This window comes from Pleurodeles waltl, chromosome 7 (genome assembly GCF_031143425.1).
Source record: "Pleurodeles waltl isolate 20211129_DDA chromosome 7, aPleWal1.hap1.20221129, whole genome shotgun sequence".
NCBI lineage: Eukaryota > Metazoa > Chordata > Amphibia > Caudata > Salamandridae > Pleurodeles > Pleurodeles waltl.
This window is the reverse complement of record NC_090446.1, coordinates 780,268,244-780,291,113: the sequence shown is the minus strand read 5'-3', so window position 1 is coordinate 780,291,113 and position 22,870 is coordinate 780,268,244. Positions and strand designations below refer to the sequence as shown.

At 45.4% G+C, this 22,870-nt stretch overlaps 1 protein-coding gene across 1 annotated transcript in view; it reads left to right on the top strand.

The window, feature by feature from the left end:
* Positions 1–22,870, top strand: part of ADAMTS2 (ADAM metallopeptidase with thrombospondin type 1 motif 2) — a 1,546,369-nt gene that overhangs the window by 650,034 nt on the left and 873,465 nt on the right. The window contains exon 4 of the mRNA XM_069199292.1: positions 168–370. Coding sequence (XP_069055393.1) covers positions 168–370 — 203 coding nt within the window. The remainder of the gene's footprint in view (positions 1–167; positions 371–22,870) is intronic.

The window sequence follows — 22,870 nt, the reverse complement described above, 5'->3', positions numbered from 1 at the left end:
ACTGATGGAAATCTAAGATTTGAGGAGTGTATGATTAGCAGGCACAATATGTTGGAATAAATGCAATTTCCATGTGTAAAGAATATAATATTGTAACATTCAGCCCTTCAGTGTCCACAAAGCAAATATCTCAGATGTGCTAACTCATTGTTTGTGTTATATTTTAGAGCCGAGCCTCAGTGACCTGGATTTAATGGACAGTATGTTTGGAATCATGGATGAACCAATGAAAGGCAGCAGAAGGAGACGCAAGAGGCATGCAGCAGATGATGACTTCAACATTGAAGTTCTCCTTGGGGTAGATGACTCAGTTGTCCAATTCCACGGAAAGGAGCATGTACAAAAGTACCTGTTGACCCTGATGAACATAGTAAGTCACTGTCCCAGTTAGTGAGGAATGATTCACTATTACATATTTGAAAGAGAATAAACCTAGCAGGCTGTGTGTTTTTTAAATTCTTTATTAATGTTCATTAGGTTTTCTCATACATTTCTCATGAAAGAATATTCAGAGTTACTTATTACACTGTGCTCCATGTATATATTACCGGCAAAAAAACAAAACTAATGAAAACTAACAACCGTGGCATTTGAAACATTAAGATTTACACTTTTTCCAAGACACCAATAGGGTGAAGCTGGTATTATGCTCCTTGTGCATTGGGATAAATCCATGCGTTCCAGTAAGTATTGCATATTGTACCTATGTAGTGGATGGGTCTTGTCTGGCGTATTTATTTATTGATTTAATTGGGAGTGTCCTCTTTCACCCAAATGCATGCTGTTATGCTATGCGGAAATATGTATTCTTAACTCAGGGAGTCTATCATAATGTTTATTCTTCAATAATGTCATCATTTCATCCCGAAGCATGACTCCAGTCTGACCTCCAGTTTGCTTTTGTAGTGCTGTCACAGTATCATCCTCTGCCCCATCCATGTTATCAACTGTTTCATCCAGAATGTGTAGATTTCCAAGTTATGGCAATGTACCGCGTAATAACTCCAAGCAGATCTGTGTTTTAGTTCTGCTGTTTTCAATCTCGTATGTAAGCCTGGAATGTTAGCCTCAAATGATTGAGCATGATTTGAACTGTGATCTCTCCCACAGTGTTCTTAACTGCCTCGCAATAAAGTGTGCGTTTTGGACAGTTCAAAAACATGTTAATTATATCAGTATCCATGACCAAGTACCTCTGGCATTCACTAGAGGAGGTTGCACGCATCTAATGTAGCTTGCATGTCAAAGATATGCTCTGTGCAGTATGTTATGTGGAATTAATTTAAATCTAGGGTTTCTCAATATTCTGAGGGATAGTTTATTATTGTAGCCAATTCATTAGCCATTAATTAATTGTTTATGTCATATTCCAATAGCTCTTTTAGTAGAGAAAGATCTATTTTAGACTCCTGCAGCACACTGCGACATAGAGTGATGGTTGCCTTCCTGGCCCTATTGTATGTCAGTATAGTTTGTAAAATTCCATGTGGATGACTCAGTTTCTCCGTGCTTCGTTATGGTATTTATTTGTCTGGCCAGCTTACCATCTGTTGTGATTTTGCTCATGAGCAGGTGATTAGTACTTTCGCTCAGTTCCTCCTATGTTATATGTGCAGTATCAGAAGCATAACAAGAATACACCTGAGACATGACATCAACTAGAATACCCAAAGGGTTGTTCAGTAAACATTTAACATTATTGATGTGGTTGTGTGTGGTATAGTATCACCCCCAAATTCAGTATTTTGCTTTTTATTGAAACATGCCCAGAAAGCATATATTAATATATTTATTCATCATCATCATCATCATTTACCTTTATTTCGGTAAGTAAAAACATACCATAAAAGTACAATACAAGCATCATAAATTGTTAATTTTTGGAATTGGTAAAACACTTAAAAATATAAGCACAGTAAAAATGTAAAAGAGATAATAGAAAGTTAAAATTCAAACAGAATAATCACAATATATATCTCCTAAATTTAAAGTGTACCACACAACAAGGACCCTATTCTCTATGCCCATGGGTTTTCAATAATGCAATAAAACAGTATCTAAATATAAAAAATTAAATACTAAAATCAGACATCAAAAGGTCGATTAAAGTGCATACATAAATCTTAAAATTAGCTATCCAGTCTTATTCTTTAAAGTTGCTAGTCTGTATTTATTTATTTAATCGCTTTATTTGCACTGTAACATGTCAATGAGTTTTTTCGACCCTCTGGCATTAAGGACATAGGGCCGGATGTATCAAGATTTTTTGCATTCGCAAACGGTGCGAATGCCCGTTTGTGAATGCAAAAAGCCAGTTCAGAATGTATGAAAGACATTCTGAATGCAATTTTAAGGAATCGCTAAAATAGCGATTCCTTAAAATTGTGACTCTCTAAATAAGAAATCGCAAATAAGGATTCCTTATTTGTGATTTCTTAGCACATGTATGAAGCCATTCCTAAATGCGATTTGGGCATTAGGATCGCTATTTACCACCGGGAGGAACCTGGTGGTAACCATGTGCAAAATTTAAAAATGCATTTTAAATGCATTTTTAAAATGTACATGTAAAGGGCATGTGTGCACCTTACATGTCCCAAAAAATAATTTTGGGGTGCAGCAGCCTTAGGCCCCCAGCACCCTGGGGTTTTGCATTTCTGGTTAAGAAATCGCAATTTTGGAAATGCAAAAAATTCTAAGATATGGGCCCACAGGCCCATAGGTGTGTATGGGGCCGGTATCGCAAATTGCGATTCGGTATTTTTAAGAAATCGCTATTACCGATTCGCAAATGTGATACATGGTATTTTGCGAGTCGGAAATAGCAAATTCTTAAAAATCGCTATTTCTGAATCGCAAAAGGGCTTCATGATACATCTGGCCCATAGTCATTGTTCTAACATAAGAAAGAAAACCCAAATGACTTCTACAGTCAGTTTTGGGAGACCTCATAGGAATAGTTAGTGGACCCCAAACCCTCTTTCATCATGAGTAAGCACACTCAATAATACTCAGAAACTAGGATTATAAAATCATGTTGTGGTGCACATGAAATGAATGGTAACTGTTGTGAAAATAAACAAGAAACTAGCAATGATGTTTCTTAAAAGTTAGAATAACAAAAATAAATGTAACATATTTATGGTATTTTAGAGCTTCTTTACCTCTCCTTTCTCTAGGCTATATAAGCTAACCTTAGCACAAGACAGGCGTTTAATAGAGTTTCACCTGCACCTGCATAAATTTCATGAACAATAGAAGCAATTTCAGTAATGAAACAGCAGCTTCTGTTCTTGCTTCAACATGTCTGTGGCTAACTAGAGTAAGTACAGGTGGTGACCCAGGTGATAACATTTGTGGATTGTCGTATATAGTATCTTTAATGATGGGCAACTGCATTATAGTGCAATACGCCTAATGCATTCTGACATTTGGTATATTTCCCAATTATCAAGAGACATTATTGGTAGTTATTCCAATATATACTCAAATCTTGCACCAGAAGGCAGGTGCATGATCTCATTTGGGGGCTTGAAACTTGTGAAATGTCAAAATCCAGTTTTCACTTAACCCATTTAACTGGTCACCTCTGAAGTAGAATGCCATTGCCTCACAGCATTAGTTTTCAGTCGGATGGAATTAATTTTCAGTCATGTTGTCTTTACTAGGAATAAATTAAGAATTGCACATCCAACTATACGGAGTGTGCTTGATATTCCACTGAACAGATTTCTACTGAACAAACTGAAGAAGAAAGGAATAAATTCAAAAATATTCTCAGAGCCAGTCAGTAGGCCAGGTCTGAAGGTTTTAAAATCATGGGCTATGCCGGTGTGTTTGCTGCATGGAAAATAGTTCAACCTAATCAACAAAATGTGTCAGGGACTGAGTCTGCAGAAACTGCTGTATTTTGGATGTAGACCAGGATTTTTCCAGGGCACATGTTTCTGCCACAGAGTTCAGAATACTTTTTTATGTCTGAATCACAACAAGCGTTTTATCATGTCTTCTTTGTGCTAACAAATACTTTCAAACAATTTCTTTGTGAGAGGCGAAATATAACACCACAACATTTCACTGTCTTTTGAACTGGGAAAACATACATGAAACTTGGGTTCAAACCATAGCAAGATTCATTTGTTCTCATGAATCATGAACCATTTCCTAATAATGTGGGCTAAGTGATGGTTGAGGCAGGGGCTGCAAGGAGTTTACAAGCAGGGCTGGGCTTCAAAGGTGTAAAAAAACGCCATGAGAGTCAGTATAGTCAGAAAAGTGTTAGGGTCCTAGTGGGTTACTGTATGCAATGAATACAAGAATGTCCTCTGCTCAACTGCTGGTATTGAAAGAACATTTTTAGCTGAGTTTTATTTTCATACCAACCCGAGGATTTGTGTTTTTGAAAATCATAGATTTGAGAAGTAGAGGTTTGCAAGGAGATTACTCCTTGCAAGAGCCACATATGATGCAAACCTTCTGCTAAAAGAATTGAGCACTCTTTATCTCTTCTACGGATAAAATATTATATGATGGCTCCTTCTTGGAGACTGTATATGTCTTGGGGTTATATTATAGGGAAGAAATATGGCTAACTCATTTCTGAGCTGCCATGCACTTTATTCACTTTCAGAGTTTTTTAACAACCATTTTTTTGTGTTATAGTACATATCTGAGCCTGTCCTTGTAGCAAGGGATATAATCTTCTCTTAAATGATTGAGAGCAGAAGAATTAATGGTTGAGATTGTGTATATGCATTTGGAGAGTGTTTGAAATCCATTGACAATTTTATATGTGCTCTGTAATTTTTCCTTGTCTGTTTCCCTAATTCTTTCTGCAGCTTCTCTTTTAAAATATGCCTGCTCTTCTTTTATAGCAACCTATATCAAGGTATACAAAAATCTTTAATTTTATTGGATACAGCCTCAGATGAAAATCACATAAATCTGTGTCTGTGTTACAGATGTTATTTCATTGGGTTAAAATGAGACAGCCATCTTTGACACAACTGTACAGCATTATACATCAATCAATAAATCAATCATTTATGTAGCACAGCAAACCACCCCTTGGGGTCTGGAAGCACTGGAGAAGTTTACTACTGTGTGGAGGTTTGTTCATTTGAGCATCCAAGTCCTTAGTTCTCTTCTGAATTGTTGAAGTAATGGTGCAGTCCTGGGGTGCAGGAGGAGGTTGTTCCAGGCTTTGTCCGGCAGCTATGAGAAGGAGCGTCCTCTGCTGCTGGCCAGGTGAATATTTGGGGTGTCTACAAGGGAGAGAGAAGCTGAGCTAAGGTGTCTGGTCAGTTGGTGGAATGTCAGGTGTTTGTTGATGTATGCTGGTCCTTCGTTGTGCAGGCTTTGTATGCGTGGGTCAGCATCTTGAACTAGCATCTTGTTTGGTTCAGGAGCCAGCGGTGTTTCTTGAGACAGTATGTCATTTAGGTCCTTCTGGGGAGGTCAAGTATGAGTCTTGCCACTGAGTTCTGAATTGTCTGAAGTCTTTTCAGGAGGCATGCGTTGATTCCTACATAGATCAACTTTCATTAGTCCAGTCGGCTGGTGATGAGGGCCTGCGTGATGGTCTATCTTGTGTTTACAGGGAGCCACCTGAAAATCTTCTGTAGCATGCAAAGCTGGTGGAAGCAGGCGGATGAGATTGTGTTGACTTGTTTTCTCATGGATAGCTTGCTATCCATGATGATGCTGAGGTTTCATGCATGTTCTCTTGGGGCTAAGAGTTGGCCAAGATCTGTGAGCCAACATATGTTGTTCCATTACGAGGAGTAGTTTCCAAAGATGAGGACCTCAGTCTTCTCTGTTTTGAGTTTGCCATTTGTCTTTCATCCAGTCCGCAACATTCATCATGCATCTGTGTAAGCTGGCCTTGGTGGTGGCGGGGCCTTCATACAGATGAGCTGGGTGTCATTTGTGTAGCAGATGATGTTGAGCCCATGCGATCTGACGGTGTCAGCCGGGGGGGGGGGGGTCATGTAGGTAATGAAGAGGGTGGGCCAGAGAGAAGATCCTTGGGGGGCTCCACAGATGATCTTCTTGGGATCCAAAATGAATGGTGGAAGGCGGATCCTTTGGGTTTTGCTGGTGAGGTAGGGGGCAATCCATTTCAGAATGGCTCCTTGAATCCGGATATGGGGTAGTCTGTTGATTAGGATGTGATGGGAGACGATCTCAAACATGGCAGACAGGTCCAGGAGGATGAGGGCTGCCATTTCTCTGTGATCCAGAGGGGCTCTGATGTTGTCAGTGGTTGCAATAAGGGCTGTCTCTGTGCTGTGGGTGGATCAAAATCCAAATTGGGAGGGGCCCAGGAGGTTGTGGTCTTCTAGGTGTTGGGTTAGTTGCTAGTTGATCGCTTTCTTGAGGACTTTAGGTGGATAGGGGAGCAGTGAGATGGGTTGGCAGTTCTTCAGATAGGGTTGGTCGGCAGATAGTTTTTTCAGGAGGTGTATCACTTCTGCGTGCTTCTAGTCATTCGGGAAGGAACTTAAAAGATATTGAATGGTGGGAGGGGTTATTATTTTGGAGTCCCCACTAACATAGTGTGGTGACCCAGAAAGAGCACATTGTCATTAATGTTTCGAAGGTGATCCTATTGTCCTAGGACCACCACAGGCTGAGTTGTGAGCAAAAATGTTTTGTAAAAGTAATGCCCTGCAAAGCATTATGGGGCACATTTCTGTGCCAGTAATATTTTAATATGTTGATGTGACTGTAATGCTTAGAACAGCCCCTAGAGAACACCACAGTACATTTGTAAGAAACATGGTCTATATAGTTAGCCCCTAGAGGGCATAACCACATGAAAACGAAATGACCAAAAGTAATGTAGTATAATCATATATTTAGCCCCTAGAGGGCATAGTGCATTACACATTTTGCCTTAAAAAGACACTGAATGGTGGGAGGGGTTATTATTTTGGGGTCACCACTAGGGACTCAAAGATGACCTAGACAGAAAGAGCACATCATGCTGAATGTTTTTGGTGATGGTCCCATTGTCCTAAGACCACCTCAAGGCAGGACAAACGTAAAGCAAGTACTAATGACATCAAGTGATTTTTGAAAGGCAAGCCCAGGAACGAGTGAAAGTGATGGGTGTGAGGTGGGTGTGGTTAAAAGCCCACAATATTACAACAGGTCAAAGCACTTGCACGCTCAACCTAAAAATGGGTAAAACGCTGGGGTTTGCTGTTAAATAGAATATACTAAATACCAAAGCCAAAAGTGAGTGAACAGGAAGCCAGTTACACAGGAGTCTAGTGTGCAAGGACTGATCTAGCATCCTCAAAGCGTTCTGAGGGCTGAGGACATTCGCAATGCTGGAGAGCTAGTGCAGCATCAGAGGGGGAGAGCTGCACACAACCAGGAGGTCAGGAGCAGAGACTGGAACTTCATAGTTACAGTCATACGAGAATATATGTTATGTATGTGATCTGGTCACTTTGCTAATGGACTTTCAACTTGTAATAGAAAACTCTGTATACACATTTAAATATCTACTGGCAACACAACTATTCCATCTGAACCAAATACTGTTAAGCTGTATGTTACATTCTGCACGATTTCAGTTAAATAACTATCAGTAATGCTTTCTAACCTTTTCCAACCTGTAAAGTGTATCAAATAAATATTTGCACTTGATGGTGTCCTTAGTTCATTAAATGATGCAAGGATCATGCGTGTGTTCTGTTGGTACTGTGTGTTTTAAAATATAATTTCTGTGGGAATCGTATATGCCCTAAACAGGGAATCCATGAACTTAATTTGCCAAAACTTAGTCCCCAAGTACTGTTTTCATTTATATTTTCTTTCCAATATGCATAATATTGCTCTGCAAAATAAACAGTAAACTGTGTGACCTTATTTAAACTGTGATTTGTGGTCAAGATCTTTTTCAATTTTTCCTGTGTTTGGGAATTATAAAAAGCAGAAGGCCCAGTCTTTAAAAGAGGGAAATCTTCAATTGAACTTTTCGGACAATGTATGGGCAGGGTTTGACAATCCTCCCACTGTGTGTTTTTATATATTTCTCCAAGACTGTTAGATCAATGAATGTGGTGGTACCATAATGATGAAAACCTAACAATTCCAGGTGATTGGGATCTTCATTTTCTAATGAGACATATAAACTTAAATAATTAATTAATTGTTTAATTGCATTAATGTCCCATGAATTTGTGAAAGGACTTGAATTATGATGTCAACTATGTAGACTTTTAAAACATAATGGATTTGATGCATTTTTGTCAGACTCATAGTTTGATAAAGAACCCGTTCACTGTCCAGCACAGGAAACTCAGTGATGTTCACAGGCCTGAAAATCCCTTTTTGCTCCGTACGACGAAGATTGTGGTTGCAAGTCCTCCAGGAAATATCACTGTTTTATAAGTAATTTCGTTCCCATGTACCAAGAGTAAGATTATAATCACCTTTATAATGCAATTTAAAATAGACAAACTCCAGTAGCAGTCCAAATAAATAGAGATGTTGTAAAAAAGTATCTGTCACAGAACCAACGACAAGCAAGAAGCCATTTCTAGCACTGACTGACAGGAGGAATGATTATTCCTCTTGCTTCAAAACATGGATCAGAGTAATTTCCATGTAACACCATTTCCTGCAGTAGTATCATTTCAACTGATGTGGAGCCTGTTTATGGTTCATAATAAACACAGTTGCAATTGTTGACATTGTGACATTTACTCTTTAAAACTGCCCTTGTACTGCCTCATCTGATTCAATGTTTAATGAGGTTGGCACTTGGTGTCAAGTTAGAGACTTTCAGCAATCCCTGAAATGGGGTTAAAGATCTCAGTGTGGCTGTACCCTTCTTGGGGTAGTTCCTCAAGAGTAGGGATGGTGTGTGTTAATTAACTCCAGAATCACATTGATGCAGATGGAGTCTGCTGAACAAAATCGGACGCTTGGTGCTTTTTGATGTGATCAGTCAACCCCTTCCTGTTCCTGTTTTATTTGTTTATTTGCACCAGAAACTGGTGGCAATACTGCTATCCAAGTGTCTTCTGCCCCTAGACCTGAAATGGGTGGTGTAAGAAATTGGATTACTGGTTGAGGGCAGCTGCAGTTCTTCTCAGGGTGAAGTCAAAAGCAAACCCTAAATTAACCTCTGCTCAACCCTCACATAGCTTGGCACAGAGCAGTCATGCTTAACTCAGGGGCAATGTGTAAAGTATTTGTGCAACACTTCAAATAGTAACACTGTGAAAACCCACCATAAAAAAATTCCCACAACCGGTCTACAGAATGAATGTTATGTTTGATAAATAAAGCAAGAACAAAACAACAACCATCCAATCAGTAGAACAAGAGATATGCAGGTTTAATGATTTCACTTAAAATAGCACCAACCAGCACAAAGCACCAACTGTGGATATCTGGTCATGCAAAACTGGGACAAAGTCACAAGTTCAGGCCGAATGTGATGAGCATGGGCCATCTACAGGCACCCGGTTAGGCTCGCTGAATAAAGTAACTTAGGTCCTGGTTGTGCAGCGTTGTGAGGTACCGTGCCGAGGATGCTTTGTGCAGCCGAGGCTGTGTCAATTCTGAGTTGCTGCAGAGTTGTGATAGAAGGCCCTTTGTCATCTTCAACAAGGGCATGTGATACAAAGTCCGAGGTCGAGGATGGACTACCAGTTGAGGCGATGCATCAGTTCTAAAGGAGCTGTGAGGCAGCAGTGAGTAAACCTGTGTCATCGTAAAGGCTGCAGTCTATGAGGGATGCGAGTGCTGATATTAGGAAACCTTTGCACATGCATCAGTTATTCTGTAGCTGTGATGTTCATGTGGAGTCCTTTGTGTCAGGAGAACCCTTGCAGCAGAGGCAATGCATTGGTTCTGCTTGGGTTCGTGCTGCACAGAAGAGGAGATAAATTAGTTCTGATGGATCCACAGATGGGCTGGCAAACCACCTTCAGGAACAATTCTAATGGTCTGGGCTGGGGTGGCATAGTTTGGCTGGGTAAGTCTCACAGCAGGCAGAATCCAGGTGCTGGATTTTTGTAGGCTTCTATCCCTGAGGCACTAATCAGGAGGCCAGCCAACTACTCCTTGGAGTCACTTTAAAGTCCAGTGTTCAATAAATGCAGGTCGAGTCCTTCTCTCTCAGGCAGGAAAGAAGCAGGTCAGCACAGCAGGAAAGCAGTTCCTTCAACTTGTAATAGTGAAAAACTAATTTAAGGGGTTTTCACTTCCAGGACATGTAAAACTGAAATGTACATGTCCATCTTTTAAATACACTGCTCGTTGCCCTCTGGGCTGTCCAGGGCCTACCCTCAGAGTGACATATGCATTAAAAAGGATGGCTTGGGCCCGGCAAAATATCTATTTTCCCAGGTCCAAAGGACAGTTTAAAACTGCAAAAACCGGCTGCAATGGCTTGTGAACATGTACCAAGCTGCCAAGCAAGTGGGGAAACTACCAGAGTCAACTAGAGAGCCACTAATAGTAGGCTTGCGCAAACAAGGATGGGACCCTTTGTGTGTACATTCCTACTGCCCCATGCATGGTCTTTGTGAGGATACTTCCCAATAGGCTATTATCAGTAGTTAAAATAGTGATACAGCCAGATCATTATGGGTTTATCCTGGTAGAAACAATGTTTTCAACCCTCTGCCCTTGTTCCGTCTAATGGAGACTCTATACTAAGTTGACACACTGCACTTGGCCATGTCCCTTGACATTGAACAAGCCTTTCACAACCTCTATATCCTAGTTTTCAGGTAAATGGTTTGGGCAAAGAGATAGGTGCAGCTGCCATACACAAATCTGATGGCTAGGGTATGCATGGTCTAAGAGAGTTCCATGTTTGGGTTCACTGTGAAATCTTTGGCATGCCTGCTAAGACGGCATGGTTGTCGATTCACCAAAATTCCAGGGATAGGGGAAATGACATCACTTTCCATTTGACCCCCAATTATATGCCAGATTGTGACACCATATGAACATTTCCAGGGATAGGGGAAATGACATCACTTGCCATTTGACCCCCAATTATAAGCCAGATTGTGACACCATATGAACATTTACACACTGTCATCCTGAGAAGTAATGTCACATGACATTGTACTCTGATGACATAATTAGAAATTAAAAGAAGAGTGGCCAGGGCACACAAATGGCATGAATCCTGATCCTGATAATGTTCAAGAATAAGTAGAAAGTTTGTTCTTGGAAGAAGATGTGTAGATATTTATTATAAGTGCAGGTAGAAAGTAGAAATCTCATTCAAAAGACTGCGTTGTACAAAATGACCATGTGTCCAGAGCAGCCAGATGGTGATAAATGGTCAAAGTTACAATAGGATGTTCGAATGTAACAATAAGTCCATACAGCAAAACAGCCAACACGTGTTTCGTCTTCAAGACTTTGTCAAAGCTGTGGAAACATAGATGAAAAATACATACATGTCGGTATAGCATAATTGTGCAAGGTGACTTCACAACATCTAAAATTCTTTGTACAGAGGTAAAGAGAACAATCCGAGCGAAGGTGCAATAGAATTGTGTGAATTAAGTGCAGGGATGCGTATCGTTAATGTGACGACCAGAATGTAGTGTGAATGCCTCAATAGGTCTTATAGGTGACTAATTGAATCACGTTCCAGAAGAAAAAGGCAAACAAGTCAGTCTAGAGTGGAATAAAATGGCAACATCATGCGAGGGGAGATTGTCATAAACGTGTCTACACAGTGTGATACAGTACATGTGCTATTAAATTTTTTAGAAAACATTGAATCTTAGTCGTGAAGAAACAAGGGGGGATGCGAAGTGTGTTGTGATGTGGATAGAAGATCTATAAATAGTGTGAAGAAAAAAGAGTAAAGAAAGAAGTAAGAAGTAATTGAAAGGGGGTAAGGTACCTTCAGATGTATATAAAACATTATATGTAAACACGAAAGGTACATAGATCAAGCAGCTGGTAGTCACACAATTCTATTGCACCTTCGCTCGGATTTTTCTCTTTACCTCTGTCTGGTCATTTTGTACAACGCAGTCTTTTGATTGAGATTTCTACTTTCTACCTGCACTTATAATAAATATCTACACATCATCTTCCAAGAACGAACTTTCTACTTATTCTTGAACATTATCAGGATCAGGATTCATGCCATTGGTGTGCCCTGGCCACTCTTCTTTCAATATTTAGGCAACCACCCACTCTTCAGTGTGTGGCCCTCCGACACCTGTGGTGGCAGGTGTTAGGGCTAGCCTGGCACCCAACACCATATTGTTTAAATTTTATGACTTCGCTCGGATTTCACTACTGACATACGCTTTGCAGATGTGCAAGCACTCTCTGGCATCCACCACCTTCTTCGCCATAATTAGAAATTAGTTCACTACAGTTACAAACCAAGCAATAAGTGCAGGGCTGATTAAAAAGAAACAACAGTTACAAAAGCAGATAAATCTTTATTTATTTGCCATCTATATCTCAACTAGGATTCTACCAAGCTAAGCCAGAGGCATAGATATCATCTCCACAGCTAAAACAGGTGGGCAGATGCAAAGTTAAACACATTTTGTAACTCAGACCACCTGGACTTGTTGGATCTACATCAGAGGTAAATGCAATATACTTACATTTAAACATGGCTATTAAAGCCTTGAAAAACCCAGATGAAAGACAGCCAATAGGGGATGAAGTACATATTCAAATAAAACTTAATTCCCCAAAAGCGCAGTTAGCATACTCAGTGGGACCAACTGTGTATGCATCAGTGAACTGTCATCTACTCAGTGACACACACACAAGGGCCCAACCAATCCCTGAATGAAAGGACAGAGTCCAGTTTAAAACCAAGGCCTGATCCACTACAGATATGCAGAAACAAGGCCTGCATACCCACACTCATCATCCAAAATTATACTTTTTTTTAGTTCCATTACACTTTAAAAACTGTAATATAACATACTTTGTTAAACTGTCAAAGGAGATTCAGTTGTTTTATCACAGAATATTCACACATCAATCTTCAATAACATTCTGTTCAACCAGACACTTATGTTAAATAGAAGGGGCTGCAGATACCCGAAAAGCCCCTTGTTTGATGCCCATAGTTTATGTGGACATTCCACTCTTGTCCAATGTCAAGCGGGCAACTCCTCATTTAATTGGTGGCATACCCCATTCAAGTGGGAAAAACCTTTGCCCTTTAGCATGCACCAAAATGTGTCAAGTAGGAAGTATTACATAACTAGTGCACTCCTGAGGTGATTTGGAAGGTGACCGGGAGTCCCAGGAGCACCATCCAAAGGCAGACCAGTCCATAAGTAGTGAAACATGGAGTTGCAGTTTGAAAGCACAGTTTTGTCTTTTATTGCTGCTCTCTTTCCAGTGCAGATACAGACTCTCAGTTCACACTAGTGCCTGATTCATACATGCCAGCAAACCCAATCTAGATGGAAGGCTTCAGATGTATAAAGCCTTAATAGATTTTATTTTAACTGTCTCCCACCTAAAATTGCCTCTGTTTCATAGTTAGTCCATGGGCAAAACAATTTCCACCACTTTTTTCACTATCTACGCCTTTCCTGTTTGGAAATGTTGCCATGTATGCTGATAGAGTATCTCTTAGGAATTTACTTGATGGTTATGCTAGCACTGGACATGCCCAGAAAAGGTGCACATTGGCTTAGACTGGGACCCTGCCTTTGTTTTTATAAAGTTTTGCAGAATACATGCCCTTTGTAGGAAGCTGGCTCTCTATATGGTGGACTAGAAAGAAGTATAACGTGCAGAGAGTTCAGTTGATCCCCAATTGGTTTGCAGAGGCAAAAGTAGATAGGACTAATGCTCTATTTTGTGGTAGTGTGGGCAAGCAGTTAGGCTTATCAGAGGAAAGTGCTAGGAATGTGTTGTACTCACAGTCAATAAATGAGACATACACTCAAAGAATAAACCATACCATTTTAGAAACATAACAATTCTTTTAATATATGTTTCAAACCCAAGAACTTCATAATCAGATAAGTAGACTTTTAAGCATATATACTTTGCAGTTTCAGAAATCATCACTTACTGTAATGCTCAGAGTTCTCTCAATGTTATACGATGGAGGAAAACAATGTTTAGAAAACACAGGGTTAACAATGAGTTATGAGGTAGAGCTCAGGAAGCAAAGGTAAGTACTGGCCACTTATCAGCATCAGACCAACAGGTCACACCGGGTAGCAATGGGGCAGCTGGGTGCAGGGCTGCAGTAAGGCGTCAGGTGCCCAATGGTTCTCTCTGGGAGTTGGACCTCTTGACAAACAGGCTGAAGGCTATGGCTAGGAAGCCATTCAGGGACAACAAACAGGTAGGTAGTAGACTTGGGGTACTCAGGAATGTAGGTGCACCCTTGATGCTTTTTTCCAGGGCCCAGGGGCGACGGATGCAGGGGTGTCCTTAGGCATTTGGTGTTCTCACCCAGGAGCACTCATGGGCAGGGTGTCCCGTGATATGAGGCTGCAGGCATCATCAGGGAGTCTGGCAGGGGTGGACCCTGGGTGGATCTGAGCTCTTAGGAGCCAGGGGACATCATTGGCACCAGTGTCCCACCTCAGATGGGGCCATGGGCGACGGGTGCAGTGGTTGCTGGAGTTGTCAGGTTTTCTCTCACTACAAGGCTGTGGTATAGGGGTCCTGCATGCAGAGGCTGCAGGCATCTCGGGTGAGTTCAATATGGGTGAGAACACACTGGACACAGTCTCTGGACAGCTGGGGAACCATGTTGGCACTGTTGGTTGGCTACACCTCGGGTCTTGGACGTTGGGTGCAGTGGTCACTTCAGGTGTTGGGTCTTTGGGTTTCCAGCAGCTGCAGATTCCCTTCCTTGACATTTTTGTTGTAGAGCTGGCCCACTGCTCACGGGAATCTTGAGTCTTTATGAAAAGCAGGAGGAGTTGGTTTTTTAGGCAGAGTCCATTGAGGTCAGCAGGCAGTCCAGCGTGGTCAACTGCTTCTTCTTTTCCTCCTCTGCGGGTGCTACTCTTCTTTGCCCTTGTCTTCTTAGATCATCAGGATCTGAGTTCTAGGGTTCAGAAGTGCCACCTAAATACTTAATTTAGGGGCTTTATAGGAAGTGCTGGGTGGTAGCCAAAGGGCTGCCCACCATTAGGGTGACTACACCCTTCTTATGACCGCTTTCATTGGGAAGTGGCCATAAACCTAACCCTAGTTGCCTAATTCCTTCCAAGCAAGATGGAGGAATCTGAAAAGTGATGTCCACTTCAGCTCGTCCACTTTAGGGGTGGGACTGGCATGAAATGGGCACACCTCCTAATCTGTTGGTTTTCAGGCAGCAATTAATAATAAATCCATTATGGATTCAGTGAAGGTTTATTATTCTGACATGTTTGATACCAAAAATCCCTGGGTTCAGAGAAGCCATCATGTAGCTGGGTAACTCGTAAGGACCAGTGCCCAGCACAAGCATTCAAAGTGGCTTTCCTGTTTACTTACTATGGCACTCATTACAACCCTGGCGGTCGGTGATAAAGTGGCAGTAATACCGCCAACAGGCTGGTGGTAAATACCACCAAATTCTGACCATGGTAGAAAGAGCTCAGACAGACAGCCACTTTACCACACCGACCGCCAGTGCGGAATCAACAGGCACCACGGCAGTAGCCGCCTACAGCCAGACAGAAGCCAATGTTCCACCCACTGTATTAAGACACAGAAAACCGCCACCTTTTCTGGGGCGGTAGCAACGGCATCAAAAGCTTGGCGGAAACACTGCACAGAAAGGAAACCACTCACCATTGGAGACTCAAGGAAGAACCACGCCACCATGGAGCCTGAACTGCAGATCTTACCCATGATTTTCTACGTCCTGCTCCACCACGAACACCAACGACGGCGAAGACGACCACAGTGAGTACAGCAGCCTAGCACACAGGGGAGGGGGAAGGAAAAAGAGAGTGACACACACACGCACAACACACCCCCCCACCACCAACACCATACACACAAACAGATGCAGTAATAAAACATATTTACCCCGTACCCCTCTGGAATAATGCAAGTACAACACAAATAGGTGAAAGTGAGTTTATTAAGATAAATACAGTAATAATATGTGCATCCAATCTAAAAGTATATACATATTTACAAATCAAGGGACACTGCCCAGCCCTCAATGTTCGTGGCCACAGGGCCACATTACAAAGCCCAAGGCACCACATGACTCCTGCAACAATTTGGAGAGAACACTGCAGGGGCATCAGTTCGAAAATAGGCAGGCACCTCAGGGGGATGGGGAATGGGGGCACCTCAGCCAGAAGATGGAACAAAACCCCTGGTCGTGGATGGGGAAACATGCCCTGTGCTTGGTCTGGGGGAGTTAAAGGCTACAGTCTCTCAGGTGGGTGACTTGCCCACATGCTCTGGAGAAGGCACCTAGCCTTGTGCTTGGACCTGGGGAGTTCAAGGCCACAATCTCTCAGGTGGGTGATTTGCCCACATGCTCTGGAGGGGGGGCAACATGCCCTGTGCTTGGACCTGGGGAGTTCAAGGCCACAATCTCTCAGGTGGGTGACCTGCCCACATGCTCTGGAGGGTGCAACATGCCCTGTGCTTGGTCCTGGGGAGTTCAAGGCCACAGTCTCTCAGGTGGGTGACCTGCCCACATGCTCTGGAGGGGGCAACATACCCTGTGCTTGGTCCTGGGGAGTTCAAGGCCACAGTCTCTCAGGTGGGTGACCTGCCCACATTCTCTGGAGGGGGCAACATGCCCTGTGCTAGGTCCTGGAGAGTTCAAGGCCACAGTCTCTCAGGTGGGTGACTTGCCCACATGCTCTGGAGGGGGCAACATGCCATGTGCTTGGTCCTGGGGAGTTTAAGGCCACAGTCTCTCAGGTGGGTGACTTTCCCACTGGCTCTGGAGGGGGCAACATTCCCTGTGATCTTCATCCTGGAGAGGATGGGGTGAGTGGGTGTGTTCCCCACTGGTTCTGGAGGGGGCATCGTGCCCTGTGAACTACATCCTGGAGAGGATGGGGTGAGTGGGTGTGTTCCCCACTGTTTTTTAGGGGGTCATCATGCCCTGTGAACTACATCCTGGAGAGGATGGGGTGAGTGGGTGCCATACGCACTGGTTCTGGAGGGGGCATGGTGCCCTGTGATGCAGGTCTTGAGGAGTGCAAGGTCTCAGGTGGGTGTCATACCCACAGGATTTGCAAGGGCAGGCTTCACAACTGCCAATGGACACAGGACTACACACTGTCCACCAGCGGTGATAGCTGCTCAGTGGTGGTGATGCTGATGTTGCCGCTGGGGGTGGGGGGAAGCTCCTGCCCATCCCCTTCTGCCTCGGACAGCTGCCCACTGGTGGTGGTGGTGCATCTGCTGGTGGTGGTGCTGCTGCTGGTGGTGTTGGGGGGAGGCTCCAGCCCATCCCTTGCAGCCTCAGATGCCTGCCCTCTGGTGATGCTGCTGCTTCTGCTGGTGGTATTTGTGGGGTGTAACTCTTGCCCATCCCCTGCAGCCTCGGACGGCTGCCCACTGGTGGTGGTGCTGCTGCTGCTGGTGGTGGTTGTGGAGGGAGGCTCCAGCCCATTCCCTGCAGCCTCGGATGGCTGCCCACTGGTGGTGGTGGTACTGCTGTTGCTGCTGGTGGTGGTTGTGGGGGGAAGCTCCTGTCCATCCCCTGCAGCCTCGATAGCTGCACCACCATGGTTGGTGGTGGGGGCTCCGATTGAGTCCCAGCACCAGGCCCCTGGTACCTTCTGCCTGTGGGTGCAGGCTCCTTGCCCTTCCTGGAAGCAGCTGGGGATGGCTCCTTGCTCTTCTTGGCAGCAGCTGGGGATGGCTCCTTGCTCTTCTCGGCAGCAGCTGGGGATGGCTCCTTGCTCCTCTTGGCAGCAGCTGGGGGTGGCACCTTGCCCTTCCTGACAGCACTTTGGGCAGGCAACCTTTCCGTGTTGCTTGCTGGTGCCCGGGATCCTTTCCCACCACAAGTTGCTGTGGACACTACTGGGCCCGTGGACTGGGTGGCTGAGGTGCTAGCCTGGGTTTTACACACCCTGGTCAGCCGTGAATGGCGGGGGGAAGGGGTAGGGAAGAGGTCAATGGTGGAGAGGAAAGGCTGCTTAGGAACATTGGGGTGGGGAGGGGGAGAAGGTCTGGGAGAGGAGGAAGAGGAAGTGGTTGTAGGAGGTGTCTGTCTGCTGTGTTTGGGTGCAGGCGCATGGGCTGGATGCTGTTGTGAGGTGGATGGCTGTTGGGTGTCTGAGTGGTTGAATTTGTGTACTTTGGGAGGAGGGGGCACAGACACAGTGGGAGAGGACACATGGATGTTGGGGTGGTGACTGCCAGTGAGGTGTGTGTTCTGATAGGTGTGCTGGTGATGGTGGTAGTGGATGAGGATATAGTGCATGCAGGTGTGAGTGTAGACGCAACTGAGAAGGAGGTGGAGGACGAGGAGGAGGGGGCCACAGTGGAGGCAGTGGATGTTGGTATGTCTGCTTCTGGATGGTGTTTGTGTGAGTGCCTGTGGGATGAAGTGTGGTACTTGTGTTTCCTTGTGCCACTCTTGGGTGTTGTCCTGTGTGCATGCTCGTCTGCCTGTGTGCTTGGGATAGGTTGGGGTTGAGGGGAATGGGATTAGGTAGAGAAATTTGGAGGGAGTAGGGTGGAAACAGGGACAATGGCTGCCATCGGAGAGAAGGCCAGAGCCTGGATTGATCTCTGTTGCATCTGGGCTGCCAGCCCCTTGATGGCATTGGGTGCCTGGGGTGAAGGGGATGCCCACCTTCCTGGGTGAGCTGGCATGGGCAACTCGCTGAGGGGCTGCTGGGAGGGCGGTGCTAGTACGTGGGTGGCCGCTGTACCTGTAGCTGGGGTGGGCACAAAGGTGTCCCCCACCACCAGGGAGCTTCCATTGGAGGAGGTATCCGTGTATGAACTGTCCCCTCCAGTCTCAGCCGTGGTACTCCCTCGACTTTCGTCCCACTGGTGCCCTCACCGTTGGTAGACTCTGCCTCCTGGGTCCTGTGGGATGCAGCTCCCTCCCTCGCCGGAGCCTCTGCTCCTCCGCTAGATGATGCTAATGCACATAAGGACAGGATTGCAAAACAAAAAGGGGGTGGGGAGAGACAAAGGATACACTTGGTCAGTGGCTGCACCAACACCACCGTTGGTGTACACAGCACCCTCACACACAGGGAACAGCCCTATGCAATATGCAATGCACTACCAGTAACAATGCTAGTCACCAGGGCATGGGGAGGGACACATACTGCCAACTGCAGCATACCTGGGACCCACACAGCCCTGCCCAGTACTGGATGCCTACTAGCTAGGTCAGAGCAATTTCACATCAGAACCCTGCCCAACATGGTACCTACTCTGTAATTTAATGCCTGGCCTAGGAGCACCCACAGGCACACATCCCCACCTGGATACCACCCAACCAGGTGTAAGTAGTAATGATGGGCACTGTACTCACCCCCTTATACCTGCTGTGATGCCCCCAAGCGTCCAGCTAGCTCCGGATAGGCCAGCACCAGTATGCGGCCCATCATGGGGGTCAGGGTTCGACAGGCACCCCTTCCTCATTGGGAGGCCAGCCCCAGCTGGGCCTCTGCCATCTTCCTTGCCCAGCGTCTCAGGTGCTCCCACCATTTCAGACAGTGGGTGCTCCCCCTGCCGTAGACCCCCAGGGTCCGCACGTCCTTGGTGATGGCACGCCATATACCCTTCTTTTGATGGGCGCTGACCTGCAGAGGAAACATACACAGGGAAAGGTATTATTTAGACCGTCCTGCCTGTTACATTCATGGCCCACCATAGCCCTTCCCATCCCCTTATGCAGAGACATGGCTCAGCATACATGCTGCATGCTGCCCAGGGCCCATGCACCACCCCCACCACACCAAGCCTTCACACACAGCACTCCATGCATTCATGCCCCATGCATCGTGCCCACAGTGTACTCACCTGTTGGTCTGGTGCCCCATAAAGCTGTCCGTACTGGGGTAAGACCCCATCCACTAGTCTCTCCAGCTCCGCCGAGGTGAAGGCAGGAGCCCTTTCCCCAGTCACACGGGCCATGGTAGGTTCCAAACACAGGTCACAGCAGCACATGCTGTGTAGGTCCTCTCCTGTTGAAGGTCAGGTAGCAAGTGAGTGAACAGATAGAAAATGTCGGTGACGTCCCGGCGGTGCATACCGTCATCACCAGGGTACATCACCATTGGCCACTGTACCTTATAGGGCTCAATAATAACCAATGAGGAGTTGCATGGCGGTTCCCGACTGCCTCCCGCAATGGCGCACAACGTCAGCGAAATTACCTCACTTCCACCTGTCCCTCCATACAGGACAGGCAGATGCCATTTTGGGGGGGAGGGGGTAGGCCATGGATCATACCTGCGTCACAGATCACAATTATACATTCGGGACATATGCCACTAATACATTAAAATATCACATCATGCATTGAACCATAGTGGCTACAATGTATATATTATGACCGCCTTCTCACTCTATTGCCCTATAGATTGCAACCGCTGCGGATGAATAGGAGATGGAGACATACCCCCGTCTACAGACCCCTGGTGGACTTGACAACATTGGAGTACAGGCACATTATCCTCACCTACAGACTTGACAGGGCCACTATCATGGAGCTGTGTTCCCAACTGGAGCCTGACCTGATATCTGCTATCTGTCACTCCAGTGGGATCCCCCCTCTTGTGCAAGTGCTATCTGTGCTCCATTCTTTGGCAACTGATTATTTCCAAGTGACAGTGGGCTTGGCAGCAGGAATGTTACAGCCAATGTTCTCAATAGTGCTGACCAGAGTGTTGGCTGCCCTGATAAAACACATGTGTAGCTACATTGTTTTCCCCCAAGTGGAGGATTTGACCACAGTGAAGGCTGACTTCTATGCAATGGGACATATCCCCAACATCATTGGGGCGATTGATGGAACACATATGGCATTTGTCCCAGCCTCCCCCTGGCAAAATGAACAGGTTTTCAGAAATCGAAAAAGTTTTCACTAGAAGAATGTGCAGATGGTGTTTTTGGCGGACCAGTACATCTCCCATGTCAATGCTAAGTATCCAGGCTTGGTGCATGATGATTTTATCCTGAGGAAGAGCAGCATCCCAAATGTGATGGCCCAAATCCAGAGGCACAGGGTGTGGCTAATAGGTGAGCCTTGGTTCCCACCAAGTGGATGATGGTGTATGGGTACGGTGTGGGCCATGAGAGGGTGTGGCTAACACTTGTCCCTCGATATTTGCAGGTGGCTCTGGTTACCCCAAGCTCTCATGGCTACTGACCCCTGTGAGGAATCCCAGGACAAGGGCAGAGGAACGTTACAATGAGGCACATGGGCGAACAAGAAGGATAATTGATCGAACCTTTAGCCTCCTGAAGGCCAGGTTTCACTGCCTCCATCTAACAGGTGGATCCCTGTGCTACTCACCCAAGAAGGTCTGCTAGATAATCGTGGCATGCTGCATGTTGCACAACCTTGCCTTGAGACGCCATGTGCCTTTTCTACAGGAGGAGGAGGCTGGAGATGGCCGTGTGGCAGCAGTGGACCCTGTGGACAGTGAAAATGAGGAGGCAGAGGATGAGGATGAGGACAACAGAACTGCAGTGATTAGACAATACTTCCAATGACACACAGGTAAGACAGTGTAACTTCACATTTCATTGAAAGTTTTTTGTTTGACATTGTCACTGGCAGGCTGTGATTTCCCACTTCTATGCCCACTCACTGTACCCTTAGGCAACTCTTTTTGCAGATGTTGGTGCCCCACTATCGATCCTGGTTTGTTCACTGCAGCCAACTACAGGTCTTTCCTATGTATACATTACTGTACAGTTGAATTGCAATGTTTAAACCTTGTTAAACAAATACATACTCAAATCATTTGACATACTCCATACTTGTATTTTTTCAAAGGGTGTTTATTGAGGTACTCTGAAGAAAAGGGGGAAGTCCAATGGGCTGGGGTGATGATGGAGGAAAGTCCAGGGTAGAGTCCAGTCTATTTGTAGCACAGGTGCATTGTCCAAAGGGCATAGGAAGGGGAAATGGCAGTTCAAGGTGGACAGAGTGGGACACAAGGGTGACATTCAGGAGAGTCGTATTTCCTGGCAGGGGTCTTGTCAATAGTCTCTGGCTCCTGCCTGGATTGCAGGGAACATTTGCGGGGTGATTCTCCTTCGGCAGAGGGAGGGGTGCTGGTGGCCTGTTGGTCCTGTGGCGGGGCCTCCAGTCCACTAGCGGCAGCAGAGGTGGAGGTCTGTTCAGTAGTGTGGCTAGTGGCAGGTGTCCGCTGGTGTGACACTGCCTCCCTCATAATGTTGGCCATGTCTGCCAGCACCCCTGCAATGGAGACTAGGGTGGTGTTAATGGACTTCAAGTCCTCCATGATCCCCTGGTATTGTCCCTCCTGCAGCTGCATGTTATCTTGCAACTTGTCCAGGATCTGGCCCAGCGTATCCTGGAACTGTTGGTATGCTCCCAAGATCACGGTGAGTGCCTCCTCGAGAGTTGGTTTCCTGGGCCTGTCCTCCCCCTGGTGCACAGCAGTCCTCCCAGCTTCCCTGTTGTCCTGTGCCTCTGTCCCCTGAACCGTGTGCCCACTGCCACTGAACCCAGGTCCCTGATTGTCTTAGGTTTGTGGTGTGCTCTGGGGTCCCTGTAGTGGTGGACACACTGCTGATTGACATGTCGTGTGGACAGAGATATGGGTCAGCTGGGTGGGTGTTGTGATGGTGTTTCCTGAGGGGGAGTCTCTGGGATGGTTTGACTGTGCCTGGGTAACCTACTGTCCAGAGGTCCCTGATAGGCCAGGTTGGACATCCAGATCCAGGTGAG